Here is a 17,526-nt window from a genome sequence, read left to right on the forward strand (position 1 = left end):
CAGGTGACAGTGACAGGCTGGTGTGTCTGGAGGATGGCCTGTGGTCCTTTCCTGAGGCCTACTGTAAGATAGAGTGCCCAGAGGTTCCCAGTATCCCTAATGCACATCTGCTGACAGGAGAGTGCCTTGCTTCAGGGCACGACATCGGCTCTGTCTGTCGGTACAAGTGCAGTCCAGGATACTATGTGATGGGCAGCCTGAAGAAGAGCAGACCAAGGTATATGCTACAACATTTATGCATCTATCTAAAATATAATCTGTGTATAGTTTTTCACCTGCAAAACTGTTCATCAGAGCACATTAGCAGACACTGAAGTAACACAGAGTTTTTCTAGAGCCAACTTCAAAGTGTGTGTGTAGTTTTACTGTGCACGCCTCTATTCTCAGCAAAGGAAGTTCACTCTTTCGCTTTGTTTTACAAGTGCCCCATTATGTGCCGCTCAGTGAAATCTGTGCCTTTGATTCAGATGTTATATGCAACAGACTTTTACAATATGACATGTGAACACACAATGTTTTGGGTGAAAAGTGAAACCATGATTTTAAAATGATATTCTAACTACAATCATATGACATAATTTTGTGCTGAGCAATCCTGCAATATCCTGCATTAGAGCCTTGTTCGCTTTCTCACTTACCCCTATCTCCTTTCACTGCTCTGAACTTTGTTGTGATTATTCAAAAAAGTTCAGACTCTGGGTCACACATGGAGGGTTCAAAAATGTAAAATATTATGTACGTATGTTATAGTTTAATACTAAGTACCCACAAAAAATATAAAATATGTCTCCTTTATGAGCTGCTCATTACTGAACAAACTTGTTAATGAGATGAGGTCCCTGTTAGTGGAGACACAGCCTCTGGGCTCAGTCTAAATGGTCCACAAAGCGTTGTATCAAATATCACATATACACATTTTTACTATCACAAAGAGTAAGACCATTAAAACTCTACTGTAGCGCACTTTATGTTTTATAGTTTCACTACATTTGTTGCCAATGTGGTGCACCATTTTATGTTTGCATTCATTTGCAGCTGTGTATCTTTATGGGTTACACTTTCTCAACTATATGTGTAAACATTTTAATAACCTCTGACGCTTTATCAATTCAACATGTGAAATCAAACAGCAGCAATTAGGTAGCTTTAAACAGGCCTTTTTACTTAAGCCTTCCACATTAACTCAGGCTATAATGCATACAGTTACACTTATTTATTGAGATGGAATAAAAATAACCAGATCAAACAACAAATAGCAACAGGTACCAGCAAGGACAGATGATATTATTTTAAGTAAATCAATACTATGTTTATAGAGAACAGATATTTTCATAATGTATGTATTTTGTATGTCCAGGAAGTACTTTAAGTTGGAGTGTCTGGAGGAGGGGCAGTGGGAGGAGGCTGGGTGTGAGCCTGTGTCCTGCCCAGAGTTACCTGATGTGTACCAGGGCATGTACACCTGCACCAATGGCCTCTACTATGACAGCTACTGCACACTGCAATGTCCTGACCCAAAAGAAAATGTACAGTGGAACATAGTATTAAAATGATAAAACCAAATATCATAATTAAATATGACTCTCTCTAATCAACAGAGTGTAATTCATTGCTCAAAGGATGGCAAATGGACTTCAGAATTCACAATGTGCTCCCAGCTCCAGGGCTCATGTCCACCTCCAGCTGAGACCAACTCTGTGGAGTACATCTGTGACCAGGGCACGGCTGTGGGTAAGTAACAGCAAGCTTAATCAAATTTGCTATTTAAATGGCCGCAATCAGTGAATCGCTGAGGCTGCAATTATCTTAGTAACATAATATTCCCTGTAAAGAACAAAATATCTAGTCCTATTATAAAACTTGCTAACTCTGTACTTCAGACCTCCACACATATTTTTGTCTTAGCTTGACAGTTCATTTTTTCCCCTTCAAATGTTAGTGCTCCAGTATGAGTTTAAAATAACACTGTGTAACGTTTTGGTAGTGAAAGTTAGTTAGAAAGTTCAAAACACCATACTATTTCTATGGCAAGAAGCAGGTTTTTAGTGCAAACAAACATGGCTTTTTTGGCCATGAAGTTACACAGTAGGGCTTTAAAATAGAAATGCTAGTTTATATATTTTTCAAATGCCTTCAGCCCTCTTTGTAAGAGCATCTGATTAAGGGCTTTAGACAGTTATTACTTATGCAGTTGTGGTTGTAATAGAACTTGAAAGTAGCTCACATTCAGGGTCATACCTGAAATTACAAGGCAAATTGTTGGACGACAAAACACATAACTGAACCTGGAGGCTTTTAGCTGCATCAAAAGAGTTGCTTGGATGCTTTAGCCCTTACCAAATGTTTGTTTCATATTTAATACTATAGTAACTTGGCATCTGTGCTCTGAAACTCAAATTACATCATTCAAAAGCAAATGAGACAAACATATGATTCTTCTCTCAAATAAAACTGAACTGACATATTGTGGTGGAAATATTTATTTTTGAGCATCCGGGAGGAATGCCTTAGTAAGTTAGATGTAACTCATAGCAAAACAGTAGGAAGTCGCTCAAATCAAAGGCTGCCAGGAGTACGAGTGGTTGATGACAGTCAATGAGGCGGTATGTGGTCTGTAGCTTGAAGTTTGTGCATGAATAAATTAGTGTTTGTGGTTTGTTTTCTCTTTCGGTGCAGGTGCTGTTTGCCTCCCTGTTTGCACGGATCTGTGTGACCCCGTGGTGTTGCCCAATGGCACAACAGCAGACTCACTACAGCACTGGATGATGCCAACCCAACTCCAGGTGGGACATGTGGAGTTTAAATGAGGTCATGTTAAGGCCATAGCTTCCCTATACACAGCACAGTTTTTTGCAAAATGAAATTGTGTCATATAAGTTGTGAAAAGTTTGGTTTAAAGTACTACTACTGCTACTTTTACAATCATTACCAGATTTTCTCTGAGAGTCTTTACAGTTACATGTTTGACTTCATTTCACCTACTACAATATACCTGTATCACTTCCTCTCTCATGTTTCCACGATATAGGTAAATAAAAAAATAAAATGTATTATTATTATTATTATTATTATTATTCTATTAATTGATACTATACACATACACAATACAAAAATATGAGATCAGCAATAAAGAAATGGCTTGATACTTGATTCAGATACCAGTTTGCATGTTCTCTCTGCGTCTGCATAAGTTTTCTGTAGTAGTCCCTTAGGTTTCCCCATCACTAAAAACGTGTACAACAGGCTCCAATCTGGGGTCAGGAATCAGGGGATTTCTTAATCTAAAACAAATATCAGGAAAGGTCTGATTTTGTACTGTAGTTACTTTCCATCTGGGACTCCAGCTTAACACACACAGTTTAACACACTTCTACACCAGCAGGTTGCTGTTTCTAGGCAAAAAGAAACGTGATATGGGAAAAACTCCTCTATTCAATAATCACTAAGTGGCAGTAGGTTCAGAAATCAGTTGTTGTTTTTCCTGCTGCCGTGCAACCAGCTCTTTCTGCAGGCTGATCCATGATAAACAGGGCTCGGACTCTTACACAAAAACACCTATTAGGATGAATAATGCATGCAAACATCTGGAGGGATAAACTTCACTGCTGCTGAGGCTACTGCGCTAACTACTCGCCCCCACCCTCCTGGCTCAAACATGACTGATGTGGCCCCAACCATTAGGAGGCAAAAGCAAATTACAAATCTGCTTTAAATTGGCACTTTACCCGGATATAACTCTACAATGATCAATCTTTGTATCTAATTTTACTGCACCATGAATTAGTTCTTTTATCTCTATGGTATATTACAAATGGTCTGTTGACACTTTTATAAACCAGGGTAGTATATGAGCACAGATGGGGCACATATTTCAAAACATTTTATTAGATGTAGCTGTGAAAGAAGCAGTTTTCCAAGTGCTACAGTGGTAATAGTGTTAGATTATATATATATATATATATATATATATATATATATATATATATATATATATATATATATATATATATATATATATATATATATATATATATATATATATATATATACACATATATATGTATGCCATTCAACTTTTTACAGGTGTGTTATTGCTAAAAAACAAACAAACAAACAAAAAATTATTTTAACTTTAACATTTGAACTTAAAGAGATAGATACATTTAATGCCATACTGTGGAACAGTTCAAGCAAACCAATAACATCTCCACAAGCACGTAACGGACCCTCCATCAAATAGGTACTTGTAAATTATTTTAAAAAATGTTTCTTTTAATGTCAGAAATTGTACTGAATGAATAATGCAAATCCTGAGGTTCAGCTGAGCAGCTAAAGAACAAAATGTGTTTTGTATCAGATTTTGGTTAAACATATTTCTTGGATTTCCCAGAAAAGCTTTTAAGTTGTTCCTGCAGTAATCATGAGGATCACACACCTGACGTATGCTGTGTGGCTCTTATCACCTGTGTGGGTCTTTATCAGAGTATCTGTGTTACTGTTACTGAAAGTGGAGCAGATAGTGTGGATTAAGGGCTTTGTTGACGTCAAACTTTTGAAGAAATGCTCACATCTGACACAAGGGCTAACCGAGTTAACTTATCAAGACCAGATTTTCTAGGAAAGTGTGTTTTTTTATTTCTTAAGTTGCGCCTAAGGTGGGTCCACTTACCCAATATCATAAGAAATCTCTTGGTGTTGCAAACATGACTCACTTAAAAGTTGCTCTTTGGTGGTCAGTGCAGTGGGCCAGCTCTGTCCAGGTCAAATAGTTGGATGGACACGTGCTTGCCATATGCAGTGGAGATGCTGTTGCTTTGTCTAGAATGTTCCACAGTATGACATTAGATTTATCCCTATGTAGACTAAGTTGCATTACCAGACCAAGTTATAGCTCTGATTTGTGGAGAGGCGAGTTAGCTCACAGCAAGAATGCATATTTTTAAAAGTATTTTGAGCAATATAAAAACATGTGTAATGAAATAAATTATAGTTAGGTTTAATGTCATATTCTGGAACATTCCCGGGAAAGCAAAAACACCATACAGGCAGTGAAGCCTCCACTGGACAAGTTTCACAGTGCACCCATAACCTTAGAAAAATGAGAAACATTTTCTTTAACAGTATTAAACTTTGAAGCAAGACATTTTTATTATGGTGAAGTGTTTTAAACAAACTTTTACACAACAATTATGATCACACATGATTGCAATCCCTTTGCGAACAGTAGGAATGAAAATAAAAAGAGAATCCTTGGTGTTTGTGTTGAAAGGCAGATAACTAAAAATAGATTGTTATGTAAACACAGTTATTATATTACTAATGCATTATTTAGATTGAGACCTAATGGGGACATGCAGTTTGTCTGCCTAAACAAATCTCCCATGGATTAAAACACATAACTGCTTCTAAATCTAAAATCATAACCCTTCATGAATCCAGCTCTACTGTATTCCACTTGAGATCAAATAGTTGATGGATGTGTTTGCCACAACTCTGTGATTACTGGGCATCATGTTATCGCAAATATTTCAGTATCAGGTCTCAATCACTGGGTCACGTTGCACAGGAAACCACTGGGGAGGGTCAGCTTTCTCTTCCCATTTTTATTAGTCAACCATTGGCCATCGACCGCAGTCATGCCACTGATCAAATGTGGGCAAAGAGACGCCCACGCATGACCTCATTAGTACTGTGTGGTATGAAGGATTTGTCGAATTGTGCCTCTGTCTATCGAACATTGTTAGATGTAAGTGCCTTTTATTGTGAGAAACACTGATATCACGTTTTTACCATAGCTGATAATTATTCAGGTCACAATATAAAGAATTACAAATATTATTGTGACCATTTGAAAAACAATCAGTAGAATCAAATCAATCTAGACTCCAAAAAAGTAAATTGGCATGATAAATATTCACATTCAAAGTGGTTTTCATCAAGGAACCACTCGCCTGTTCACACACACTGGTGTATTAAGTGTTAAGTGTCCTTGGGCAAGACACACCATTGGCATTCATCTGTGGGATCTGGAATCACACCAACCAGTGGAATAGTGGTTGTCATTGGCTCTACCAATGACATCTATCTAGAGGAATTTGAACTGCCAACCTTAGAACCAGTGGAGCAACACTGAAATACTGTTGCCCAGTAAGCCTGATGTTTGGCTAATGGCTTTATCTGGCTGTTACATGTCACTTTAACTCACTTTTACCATTCGGAACTTTTGATTTAATAAAACATTTGGCAGAATTGGTAAATATTTATTGTATGAGACGCTGGGAATGAAAGTAAATTAAGAATTTCACTCTGTTTTGTTTTGTCAATAATTGTGAATAATGATTAAATCATCATGTTTCTGAAATAATGTATTATTCATTTATTACTATAATTTATTTCTTTTTTTCTTCTTTTTCTTTTTAGAGCATCGTGTGCACAGGAATGATGAAGTGGTTCCCTGACCCTCAGCACATCCATTGTATCCAGTCATGTGAGGTAAGTGTGAGCACTCAAGGCCAAATAAAGACCAAAAATATGCCACGTTATATATAGTCTAATTTATTTCTGTCAGAAATTTTAGGAATTTCTATATTAGTTCTGACGAATTATACCAAGCCAACAAATCTAAAAACGCAGGGTCTGACAGATGAGAGTTTATTTATCTTTTCACAGTCCATATCACAGTGAAATATGCACCATCACTCAGCCCGTTGTGTCAGGTGAAGGTGAAGCGTGGAGCATCCATTTTGTTGATACTATGGCACCTGTCCGAAAAACAGAAATATGAGGCTCAGACGTGAAAAATGTGTCCTTGAAATTGATTTGTTGTGGATCGGTTCATTGAGGTTATAAAAAATATTTGATACAATAATATACAGCAACAATATTTCACTTATCAATATTTGAAACATGCTCACATCTAAAACATACTATACATATATATTTGTTTAATTCATTCTTTATTATTACATTTGTTTTATGGTGTTTGTTTATGTGCTGCTTTGTGTTGTGTTGTCCTGTTTTTTGATAAAACATGTTACCCCCTGTCCTAAGACAAATTTCTCCCATGGGAGACAATAAAGGATTATCTTATCTTATCTTATCTTATTAGAAGTTAAAATTTTGTCCAGCTGACCTTAACCTTTCAGACGTCTTTACTATTCTCTATTTCTTTAACTATATCAGTGGTGGAATGTAATTAAGTACAAAAGTTAAATACTTAAGTAAAATGTTTAGGTATCTGTACTTTTTACAGTGGATACTTTTTACTTTTACTACACTACATTTGTACTTTCTCCTCCATTTTAGATCTGGACTGAAGAAAAAAGTACTTTTCTTTATGGTTTGAGACCTGCTACTTATTTTTTAGCACATTTAATTTGAGTTAATGTCCCAACTTTGAGCAAACCAAATACACAAATACACAAAAATAAAGACATTAATTCTCTTATAATAAGCTACATTCTTTATCAGAATTACTACATTTTAATCTTTGTTTTAAAAATCTCTGCAAAATACTTTAACTTTTTAAACAGGTACTTTAATAGTTCTAGTTTTTTAATGTCATACTTTTACTTGAGTGATATTTTGCCCCTGTATCTGTGCTTTTACTTACAAAATAACAGTAACATAAAAGTACTTCATCCACCACTAAACCATATTAAAATTTCAAGGAATGCATTTGTTTTTATGTTGAAAATTCTCAAACTCAGCCCACTTGTACACAACATTTACAACCTTATAAGCAACTGCAATTCCATAATTTCCTTGCTATTAGAAGTCAAATACACAAAAAGGGTCATTATGTCAAATAAACTAATTGCTGTATTACTAATTAATTATTTAGACTGAGACCAAGCAAGAGCGTGTATTTTGGCTTTCTTCAAACAATAATCACTAATCTCCCATAGATTAAAACACATAATTGCTTAATCTAAAAACACAAACCTCCATGAATCCAGATCTATTTCATTTGGCATTTCCTTGTTGCGTTTGGACTAGACCGGACTTACCAATGGAACACATAAACTGTTGATGTCTTTGAGTGTTAAAGCTCTGATGGTCCGTGCCAGCTCTGCATTTTCCCTCTCCACCTTCCCGTGAATGTTGCTATGGCGATAGAGTTGCTCCCGACCAAGCGGCCTGACACGGCGCTGTAAATTATCTCAACCGACCACATGTGCTGCCTCTGCGCCGGGCCAGATCTGCTCCAGATGCCATGCCTGCGCTTTCCCCTTACATACTCCCTTGGGTGTGAGCTTCGCGTCCAATCTTTTGATAAATCACTGAAATGGCAGCCCAAGCGTCAGAGAGCCAGCTACTGATTCTGTTTTATTACAACATCGCTTCCCCAATATCCGAAATGTTAAGGCTATGCTCCCTCCTAAGTGAATATACTGAGTGATCCAGAGGCATTTATTTCGAAGTGGAAGCTACTGATCATGTGATATCGCTATGTTAATTATGCTCTGACATTTATATTTGACATAAATCTTTTTTTTCTAGACAGTTATTTCAAGTATGTAAGCCTCCACTTGTATTTGCAATAAAAATTTGTCCCACTGTAGCTTCAAGAATATGACATTCTCAAATTGAAGTCCAGGTCGAAATGTAATTATAAAAATGTATAATTATTAATCTTGTTCAGAAATGTTATTAGGAACTATTAAATCAGTAATCTAAACTAACTGAGTGAATGAATCACATTAATCATGAGTGGAGGACGGCTTCCAAGAAAAGGAGACGCCAAAAGAAAATTAATAATGTAAATATTTGCGATGTCTTCATGTTACTGTATTTTTAGGGAAATACATTTTTGGTAGACTTTTAAAATGATAGGAATTGTCAACAGAGTACAGCAAGTCCTAATCGTTCAAGTGCAGAACTGTCCCACCTCTGTCTCTGATCCTTTCTAAATGGATAAACACAAATAACGGCACTGCATCATCTGCTCTGATTGGCCAGAGTTTAATTTTTTTGTTCTAAAATTCCATGAAAAGGTAACTGGTATTTTGAGTAGTATTTTTTACGTGTACTTTATATATTTCATTTTAATTCTGCAGCAGTTTTCTAGCCATTTTAGCCGTGTGACTTCACTTTTACAAATTTTCAGTCAGTAGCTCCTTTCCACCACTGATTTTAATTTATACTTTTATGGATGAACACATTAAAGAGTATCAGTGAGAAGTTAAAATCACTGATCCCAATAATAGAAAGCAGTGATTTTCTGGTAGCCTGATGCATTGTACATGTGTTTGCCTTCACCAGTGGTTTTGAAAGAAGCCACTATATAGAGTAATAGAGCGGCTGACCTTTTAAACGCCCTGTAGGGACAGAGGTGCGGAGCCAACTCTCGCTGCTTTAACGGTCTTCATGCATGTATGCGTCTGAGTTCAAAGCCTGGTATTCGCGGTTGGGAAGCAATGTAAATCCTAATTAACCTCAACGTGAGCCATGACCTGCTCAACGGCTCTCCTGTGGCCCACTGTGAGGTCTGTAATGTGTTGGTAACAAAGAGGAAATCCCCACAATAAAACATACGACTCAATGTCAGAGCCACTTAACCCTTTGGGAAGACAGCTACTGGCTCTATGCGTGAAAAGCTAAGGGGCTAAGGCTAAGGGTCAGGAGTAACCAGGTGAAATATGGGTGGCTGGGTATTTATCACTTTGTAGGGACTAAAATCTGTGTACAAACTCACAATATGGGGACCTGCCCTTATGTGTACAAATAACTGGTCCTCATGATGACATTATTCCTCAATTATTAAACAAACAAACAACATATTGGTTAAAGATGGAAACTCATGTTGAAAGCGTATCCATCTTGTTTGGTGGGTTAGAATTAGGGCTGGGTATTTTTCTTATTTCTTATTTGTTATTTATTTATTTGTAAAGGGACAGCACATATTAATGAACATTAAAAAAAATTAAGATTATAGCCAGAGTGGCTAATTTCCATCTCAGTCCCTTGGCAAATTGATGTAAAGGACAGAGAAAAGTATAACAACAGTCACACAAAAGTACATAAAACCAGCACACTCACTATACATACAAATTCATGTCAAACTGTTCATTTGAAGTTCAAAGTTAAGAGTTTAAGAGTTAAACCAAGAGTTAAACCAACAACCCCTCAATATAAAGTATCATTAAGAAGTTGCTGATACGATACACACCTCGATACAAAGGCCACGATATGATGCATATTTCGATACAGTGAGCTTTCGGTTCGATACAATATATTTCAAATCGATTTGATACAGTTCACTAAAAAATAAAGGCAAAATCATGGCTATGATACTAAAAGTCTTTGTTAAACCACTTCTTGATCAAATTGGATATGAAACACAAACATTTTAATCATCAAAACAGTGAAAATCTCAAATGTGTTGCATAAATGAGTTTCCTTCCTCTAAACAAGCAACAAAACTGTAGCGCTGTAACAAAATGATTTTGTGAAATATACCCAAAAATACTCTTGGTGATATATCGATACAGCAGTCCTCGATATCGATACAATAAACAATAACAATACGATATGATATATAACAACAATAACAATAAACGATATGATATATTGATATTTTGATATTTTTGCACACCCCTAGTTAGAGTGTTATTCTCCAATCAAAAATGGGTTAGATTCAGTTACATTGTTTGTGTCCGGGGAGATGTTATTGCTTTGCTTAGAATGTTCCACGATATTGAACATTAGAGTCGAGAAATAGTGTTTTAAGGTCTTATTTTATGTACATTTATTTTTAGCTATAAACACATCTATGTTTGAATAAAAGCAAGTTAGGCAAGTTTCATACCTTATCGTGGAATATTATAGCTGAGGCTAAAACATCTCCGTGGTGACAAGACGGTAGCAGGCCCCATTAAAAAAGCTACAATGCACCTAAAAGTTACCCTGTACCAATGCAGTTTTGTACAATTGCACTGAATACTGCACACATCTGTTTGCTTCACCGAATGCTGTTTGTTTTTTTGCAGCCTTTTGGAGGAGACGGATGGTGTGACACGATAAACAACCGCGCTTACTGCCAATACGACGGAGGAGACTGCTGCCCGTCCACACTGTCCAGCAGAAAGGTACGCTATTACAACACATTGGAACACTTAGAATAACTACACTTAAAGCTGCACTGTGCAACTTTTTGGTTTTATGCCATTGCTCTGCTTGGAATAAATGACATTAAACACATCTACTTTACGTTTATTCAATCACAGATGGTTTTATTGCTCAAAAAACAGGCATTCTCTCCACAGATCTGACCTGTAACGTGGCATTATTTGGTCTCCGTGAAGATAGAAAGGTTTAGTGCCATACTGTGAAAAAATCCATACAGCTATACAAGTAATAATATAATATAATATGAACAAAGACTTAGTTTATTAAGAAGGGTTCAGGCTTAGTAACGTCATTAATATCAAAACCCTCCCTACACTTTCTTAGTAGTATGCCCCTGGTTTGTTTATGTGTGCTTCTTACAGTGTTATTTTTGCATGTTTTCCCATTTTTAACTACAAACGGCAAATAAAGTAACCTAATCCCTTGATTAAATAGTTCCTAAACCTGAATCATTCTTAATAAACAATTTGTTCTTCATGTTTTTATTATAGCTAATTGAGGTGTAGTTATCATAAAGTGTTAGTGACCCCACTTATCCACTCACATCTGTACTTAAACACGGCTAAATGTCTGTTGGCTTACACTTCACACTGAGCGGAGGGCCTGGATGTTGCAGTCAGATCCTTCCTGTTTACAGTAGTAGAAGTCAGTCTTTGGCGAGGCTGCAGTGGAGCTACACAGGAGACCAGTTCTAAACAAACAAACACAAATCCCTGCTCCTTTCCTCTGGCTGCTGTTAACGACTGGGCCCTCGTCTCTACTTAAAACAACACAGGAGACTTGTGCCCTCCAGCTTTCCACTCAAATTGTAAATAAGCAGATTTTCACCACCCCGTCCGCCGCACACTTTCACCTCTCTCATGTTTTGGATTTGCTCTGCCGCTCTGAACTTGATACAGTTAAGTAGCAGAGACACAGACTTTGTACATATAAGGAAATACATGAGATTATTTCGAATGGAGTATTTCGAATGGAGAAGCAAATACAATATTTTGCTTGTATTTAAAGTAACATAACTTTCTAGATTTGGCACATTATATGTTATATTCTGTGGAAATGTAAGGTTAAAACAATAATGAAGACAGATATGTTTTATGCCATACTGTGGAATATTATAGCCAAAGGAACAACATTTCCATGGAGACATTTATTTTATTTATTTATCGTTTTAGCTAAAAAGTTATGCAGAGGAGCATTAACTTGAATCCATGTTAAAAAGTTAACTTGAAAAGCATGCAGTCATTGTGTGAAAATTTGTTTAATCTATTTTGTTTGGTGATAATCAAAGAGGAGAAGAGGAACATCTAATTTTGTAGGTTATAGTACAATTATATTATTGGTCCAAGCTTTTCCCCCATGAACTTAACATTATAATATATTAGATTCCAGGTTTATTAGTCGTAGTCACTAACAGTACTGCCAGCAAAAAATGAATTATTGTATTTAAGGATGAAATTAATATTGAGTTTGTGGACAGACAGGCAAACAGATAGAGTTCTATCCATGTTCACTTGTCAGCCAAAAATACCAGCTAATATTTGTAGTTTTTACAGTGCAGTCTTGAATACATCTAACAAGCTCTGTGTGGTCGGCTTATTTGTGTTTGCTGAAAGATGCAGCCGTATCATGTTTCCCTAATTGCTGTGTGTGATTGCTGTATATGTTATGTGTGGATGAGAGGAACAGGATGAATAATTACTAGAAAGCAGGGGTCAGGGCCTCTGTACAAACTGTACACTAGAGCATTTTACTGGCAGAGCTCTATCCCAAAGCGGACATAAAGAAATCTGAGATACAGATATAACTGGCTGCACTTTTAAGGGATAATTGACAAGAGTGAAATGTACAGATTCTACTTGAATGACAAGTATGCAAAACTTTAAAGTTGCATGTAGCTGTGCAACCTGCTCATTTGCATGAGGATTTTATTACAAATGTTCCACAGTTTGGAATCTAACTTGCTTATCTTACATTTATTCAAGTGCAGGATTTGAAAAACATTCATTCCTACTGTAAGTGTGCTTGCCTCTCCACAGATGTGCCCTGTAACTTGCCCTGTTGTCACCATCTGTTTGTCTGTGTAACATCTTGGTGTACTCTTTTTAGTCCCGTTAGACCTTCTTCAAAATACTTAAATACATTTTAATTTTGAATGAGTCATCTAGTTGTTTAGTTGAATTGTTAAATAGTTCAGAACATAAGTCAGGAAAAGGATGAAGGAAAGAATTATTAAAGCTGACAAGAAAAGAAGTTAAAAGCAGTTTCATGATAGAAGCAGGATTCATGTGATGTGTCTTTCCCAGCCATCTATGGAAGCACAATGTTCATTTGATTTGTTGGATTTTGGCTTCATTTTGGACTCACAAAAGGCCAAACCAGTAAAATAATGGTAAGAGGTACGAGGGGAGAGTTTGGTGCATTTTTATCAGCCCTATTCTCTTTTCAAAAATGTTGCTATAAACAGGCAGTTAATCCTAACGCTTTTGAGATGAGCCAACAACTTGGCTGCAGGGTGTCAGTAATAAAACCAACCCCTGCTGCTGCACTGTGATTAATGAAATCTGATGGAAGATTTAAAACATCACATTCTATCTCTCAATCTCAGTAAAACTTGGAATTGATCATTTCTTGGTTTGATCATGGAGAAACTGGGTAAATGGCACTTCCTTCATTACCTCTGAGTGGATTTGAGATTAGAAACCAATCAAAAGATCTAAATGCAATAGACTAATAGAAATACTTGTCTAAAAACTTCCTTAAAGTAGCAAAAATGTTTTATTATTTTATTATGTTTGTTTGTGTAAACAAAAAAATCAAAACAAAACAAAAAAAAACCCAGAAATGTCAGTGCATGTTAAATCCCAGCCCTGCATCTTCTACAGTGCCTACTCGTTCTCTGGTTCTCTTTTCTTCTTCTCTGGACTAAAGGAGTGGTGTTTACATTTCTTGCAGCAGACTGCGGGGCACTGGAGTTTATTTTGCAGCCTGTGGTGATGGCTCTCTTCCTAGCCCAGAGCTGGCAGCCTCTTGTTGTTGATTCTTAACATGTGTTCATCCGTTCACCTCTGCGGTGGTGCGTTCCTCTCTCTCTTCCCCCTCAAGACCCTCAAGGTTTCTCTCCATTCAAAAGGCCACGTCGAACCATTTGACATCATGCGCTTTATCGGCCTCCGGGGGGCTGTTGGACTGCGCTTTGAAACTGTGAGGAAATACAAGTCTTCGAAGAGCATGCTTGAGTTACTAAGCGGCACTTAGCTTTCAGCGCTCAGTGGGCCGGTGGGGGCAATGTTGTCCAGTAGCCGTCAGGTCACTCCAAGTAAATTTGTTTTTGATTCTCTGTTTTTGCCATTCAAAGATCCGCTCCTGGCGTCTGCACCAAACTAACAAATCTTCCTCTTGATCTCAGCGCTGTAACCAGAACTGTGACGTTTGATCTCACTACCACTTTACCCCAAAGCATACCACTGGGTTAAGTAGTCCATGGCAGATGGTATCAGCTACCTTTATGCATTTACCACCCATCATTCTTCATAAAAAGATCCATTACTAAGGACCGGACAAAGATGTACTTCTTTACAGACCATCTTTTTATCGCTGCTTCACATCTTGGACTATTCCACTATATCAAATAACTTGTATGTTTTTATATTTTATCTAAAAATTTGCCATTGTACTTTTCATTTAGACTCAAACTCAGCACACGGACTCACAGACTTGTTCTTGTTTAGCCAAGACAGTAGAGAAAATGATTTCTAAACTAATGCTGAAGAATAATAACAGGTCTCTTTACTTTGTAGTCATTATTCATTCACTTCACTAGCAGTAAGCAACTTCAGTGAGGATGGTAGACTGACATAAATACAGTCACCAATCTTCCAGCTCCGACCACCACCAATCACTCACTCACTCACACCACATCCTGACAAAAGTGTCTTGCCAAGAGATACAACAACATGCACTGGTCAAAGGGGGATATGAACCGCTGTTATTTGCGTTGGTGAAAGAGAGCTTTAACCACTCACCACACAAAACATATTACGCTTCTTTAATACTAGAAAATGTCATTATTGTTGTAAACTTTGACATTGAGGAGTTATTTTGAAGCCGCCAGAACACACAGTCAAATGTCCTTGTGACCAGGGCTTATTGCTGTGTTGTTCACCGCAGGTCATCCAGTTTGGAGCGGACTGTAATCAGGACGAGTGCACTTGTCGAGACCCAGACGCCGAGGAGAACAAGAGTCAGGCCAAGCACTCACAGGGGGGCGGAGCTAACTGACGGAAGAATGAGACAAGGCAAAAGAAGAAACAACCACAACAAACAAACATCAAATATCCGATTTGTACAGTTTCACTTTTCGATCCAAAGAAAGCCATTGAAGTCATACAAGATGTGATACTGGAATTGTGTAAAATTATGGGAAAAGTCCTTCTTAAGTGTGGTTCACTGTCTGAATGAAAGGTCCTGCTTTAGTAATAGCCTAAAGGGTATTATCTTGTCCAATTTAGTTTTGTTTCCTGACCACAGTTTGAGGTGGAAGTAATACAATTCAAACAATCACTTCTAAAAGAAAATACATTAATTGCTACAATGCTCATTTTAAGGAAATATAGTTTGTTTTTTACCAAGTAGATCTTTGCACATACATAAAATACTCATATTTATGTAATCTGGAAAGTATAGTTTTAGCTGAACAATTCCCAAAATATTTTAGCTAAATTTCTTTTTTACATATATATATATATATTTTTTTTTTTACGTTGAGTTTATGTTTTCTAGGCAAAAATGTTAAGTTTTTTTTTTTTTTATCTGTTTATGCAATTGAGTACTTCCACCTCATTATTACATAACAACTTTTCCCTCCAAGAGACAGTGACTACACATACTTCATTTAAGGAGAGACAAAACCTTCCCTTAACATTCAGTCTGAGTGCTATTAAAGAGAAGTATTGTAGTGCATTTGAATGTAATATATGTGACTCATAACACTTTGAAAATGAAGAAGCCAAAAGGAACTGGCAGTGCCTAAAGCCAACCGCACAAATCAAATGACTATTAAGGGAATGAGAAGCTTGTCACTGAAAAACCAAAGACAAGTGACTGAAGGAGACGACATTTAAAAAAATCACAAATATTACCTCATGACGCTAGTAACGCTCATATAGGTTCAACTGTATATTATTTATCAGTGTTCTCAATAGTAGCTTTTAGTCTAGCAGCAAATATCTAGAATAATGAAGGTGTAGTTAACATAAAAATATGTCTTGTTAATTCAGATAGTGTCCACATATCACAGTTTATCATCCATTCATATCTGTGCATTTTTCCTGTTTGTATTAAGGAGGTATGCACTCATGTTGTCATTATTAAAACACTTCTGAATGCTTTTCACCGGTAAAGAAATAGTCAACACAGCTTATCTTATTCTTTATGTACTATTTAACTCAATAAAAAGGTATATAAAAAGCTGCTTTCTACCAGTCCTTAAAAATGCATAGTTATCTGTCCTGTCTGTTGAATTACTGTGTATTATTTGAAAATGGCTTCTGGGTTTTGTACATGTATAAATGATGTAATTAAATAAAATCCAACACCAAATACATACAATTGTCTTGCATTTTGGATCCAGTCTAGGAAATACACCCTGGTGGTTTAAAGGTCCTATTTTGCGCAAAATTGACTATTGTGAGCTTTAAGCCATGTTAAAATGTTGTTTTCTCCTCAAAATACCTGCAGCTGTGTTTTGTTTCATTCCCACATGTTTGAGCAACCCATTCTTATTAGTTTGTCCACATCTTGTAATCTCATGAAGCTGTAGTTTTCAAGTTAATAGCTACTTTTTACCTTTTGTTCAGTAGAGATTGGCAATTCCAGGGCTGAAGTGATCCTGATAATTCTGTGGTGTGTGTGGAGTTTAAAGACAAACTGAAACAAATCCTGTATTATCACTTGACATCGTAAGGTGGACAGAGTGTTTTCTGTTTGAGAGAAGAACTCTAAATATGCAGGATCTGTGAATGAAACAAAACACAACTCCAGATACATATTTGACAAGGAATATGGAGTAAGAAAGCATTCACAAATATTTGTGTGCATAGGATAGAAATATGTGCATATTTGTCTGTAGTTGAGCATAAAATAAATATTCATAAACTTTTGAATGAGTCCAGTCGTACATAAAATGTGTTGTGTGTATTTTATCCATCAGAATACGAATTGAAAAGTTACGACATCAAGAATTAAAATAAATGAAAATTTACAATTATGCTTTCTTCAGTACGAATACGAATTCACAGATGCGACTCGACTGTCAAATATACGTCTTCACTTCACAGGCATTATTTAATGAGCAGAAGAACCATCGATCGAGATGCCGGACTTTTGCACCGCAGACAG

The 17,526-nt window shown here is 36.6% G+C and overlaps 1 protein-coding gene across 1 annotated transcript in view; it reads left to right on the top strand.

The window, feature by feature from the left end:
- pappa2 (pappalysin 2) overlaps positions 1-15,770 on the top strand; it is a 40,938-nt gene extending 25,168 nt beyond the window's left edge. The window contains exons 21-27 of the mRNA XM_020936041.2: positions 4-217; positions 1,358-1,526; positions 1,599-1,731; positions 2,677-2,783; positions 6,421-6,492; positions 10,992-11,090; positions 15,298-15,770. Of these exons, the coding sequence (XP_020791700.2) occupies positions 4-217; positions 1,358-1,526; positions 1,599-1,731; positions 2,677-2,783; positions 6,421-6,492; positions 10,992-11,090; positions 15,298-15,408 (905 nt within the window). The 3' untranslated portion in view covers positions 15,409-15,770. The remainder of the gene's footprint in view (positions 1-3; positions 218-1,357; positions 1,527-1,598; positions 1,732-2,676; positions 2,784-6,420; positions 6,493-10,991; positions 11,091-15,297) is intronic.
- Positions 15,771-17,526: the final 1,756 nt, after the last annotated feature.

Source organism: Boleophthalmus pectinirostris, unplaced genomic scaffold (assembly GCF_026225935.1).
Source record: "Boleophthalmus pectinirostris isolate CB_2022bp ecotype Guang Dong unplaced genomic scaffold, ASM2622593v1 HiC_scaffold_16, whole genome shotgun sequence".
NCBI classification, from domain to species: Eukaryota; Metazoa; Chordata; class Actinopteri; order Gobiiformes; family Gobiidae; genus Boleophthalmus; species Boleophthalmus pectinirostris.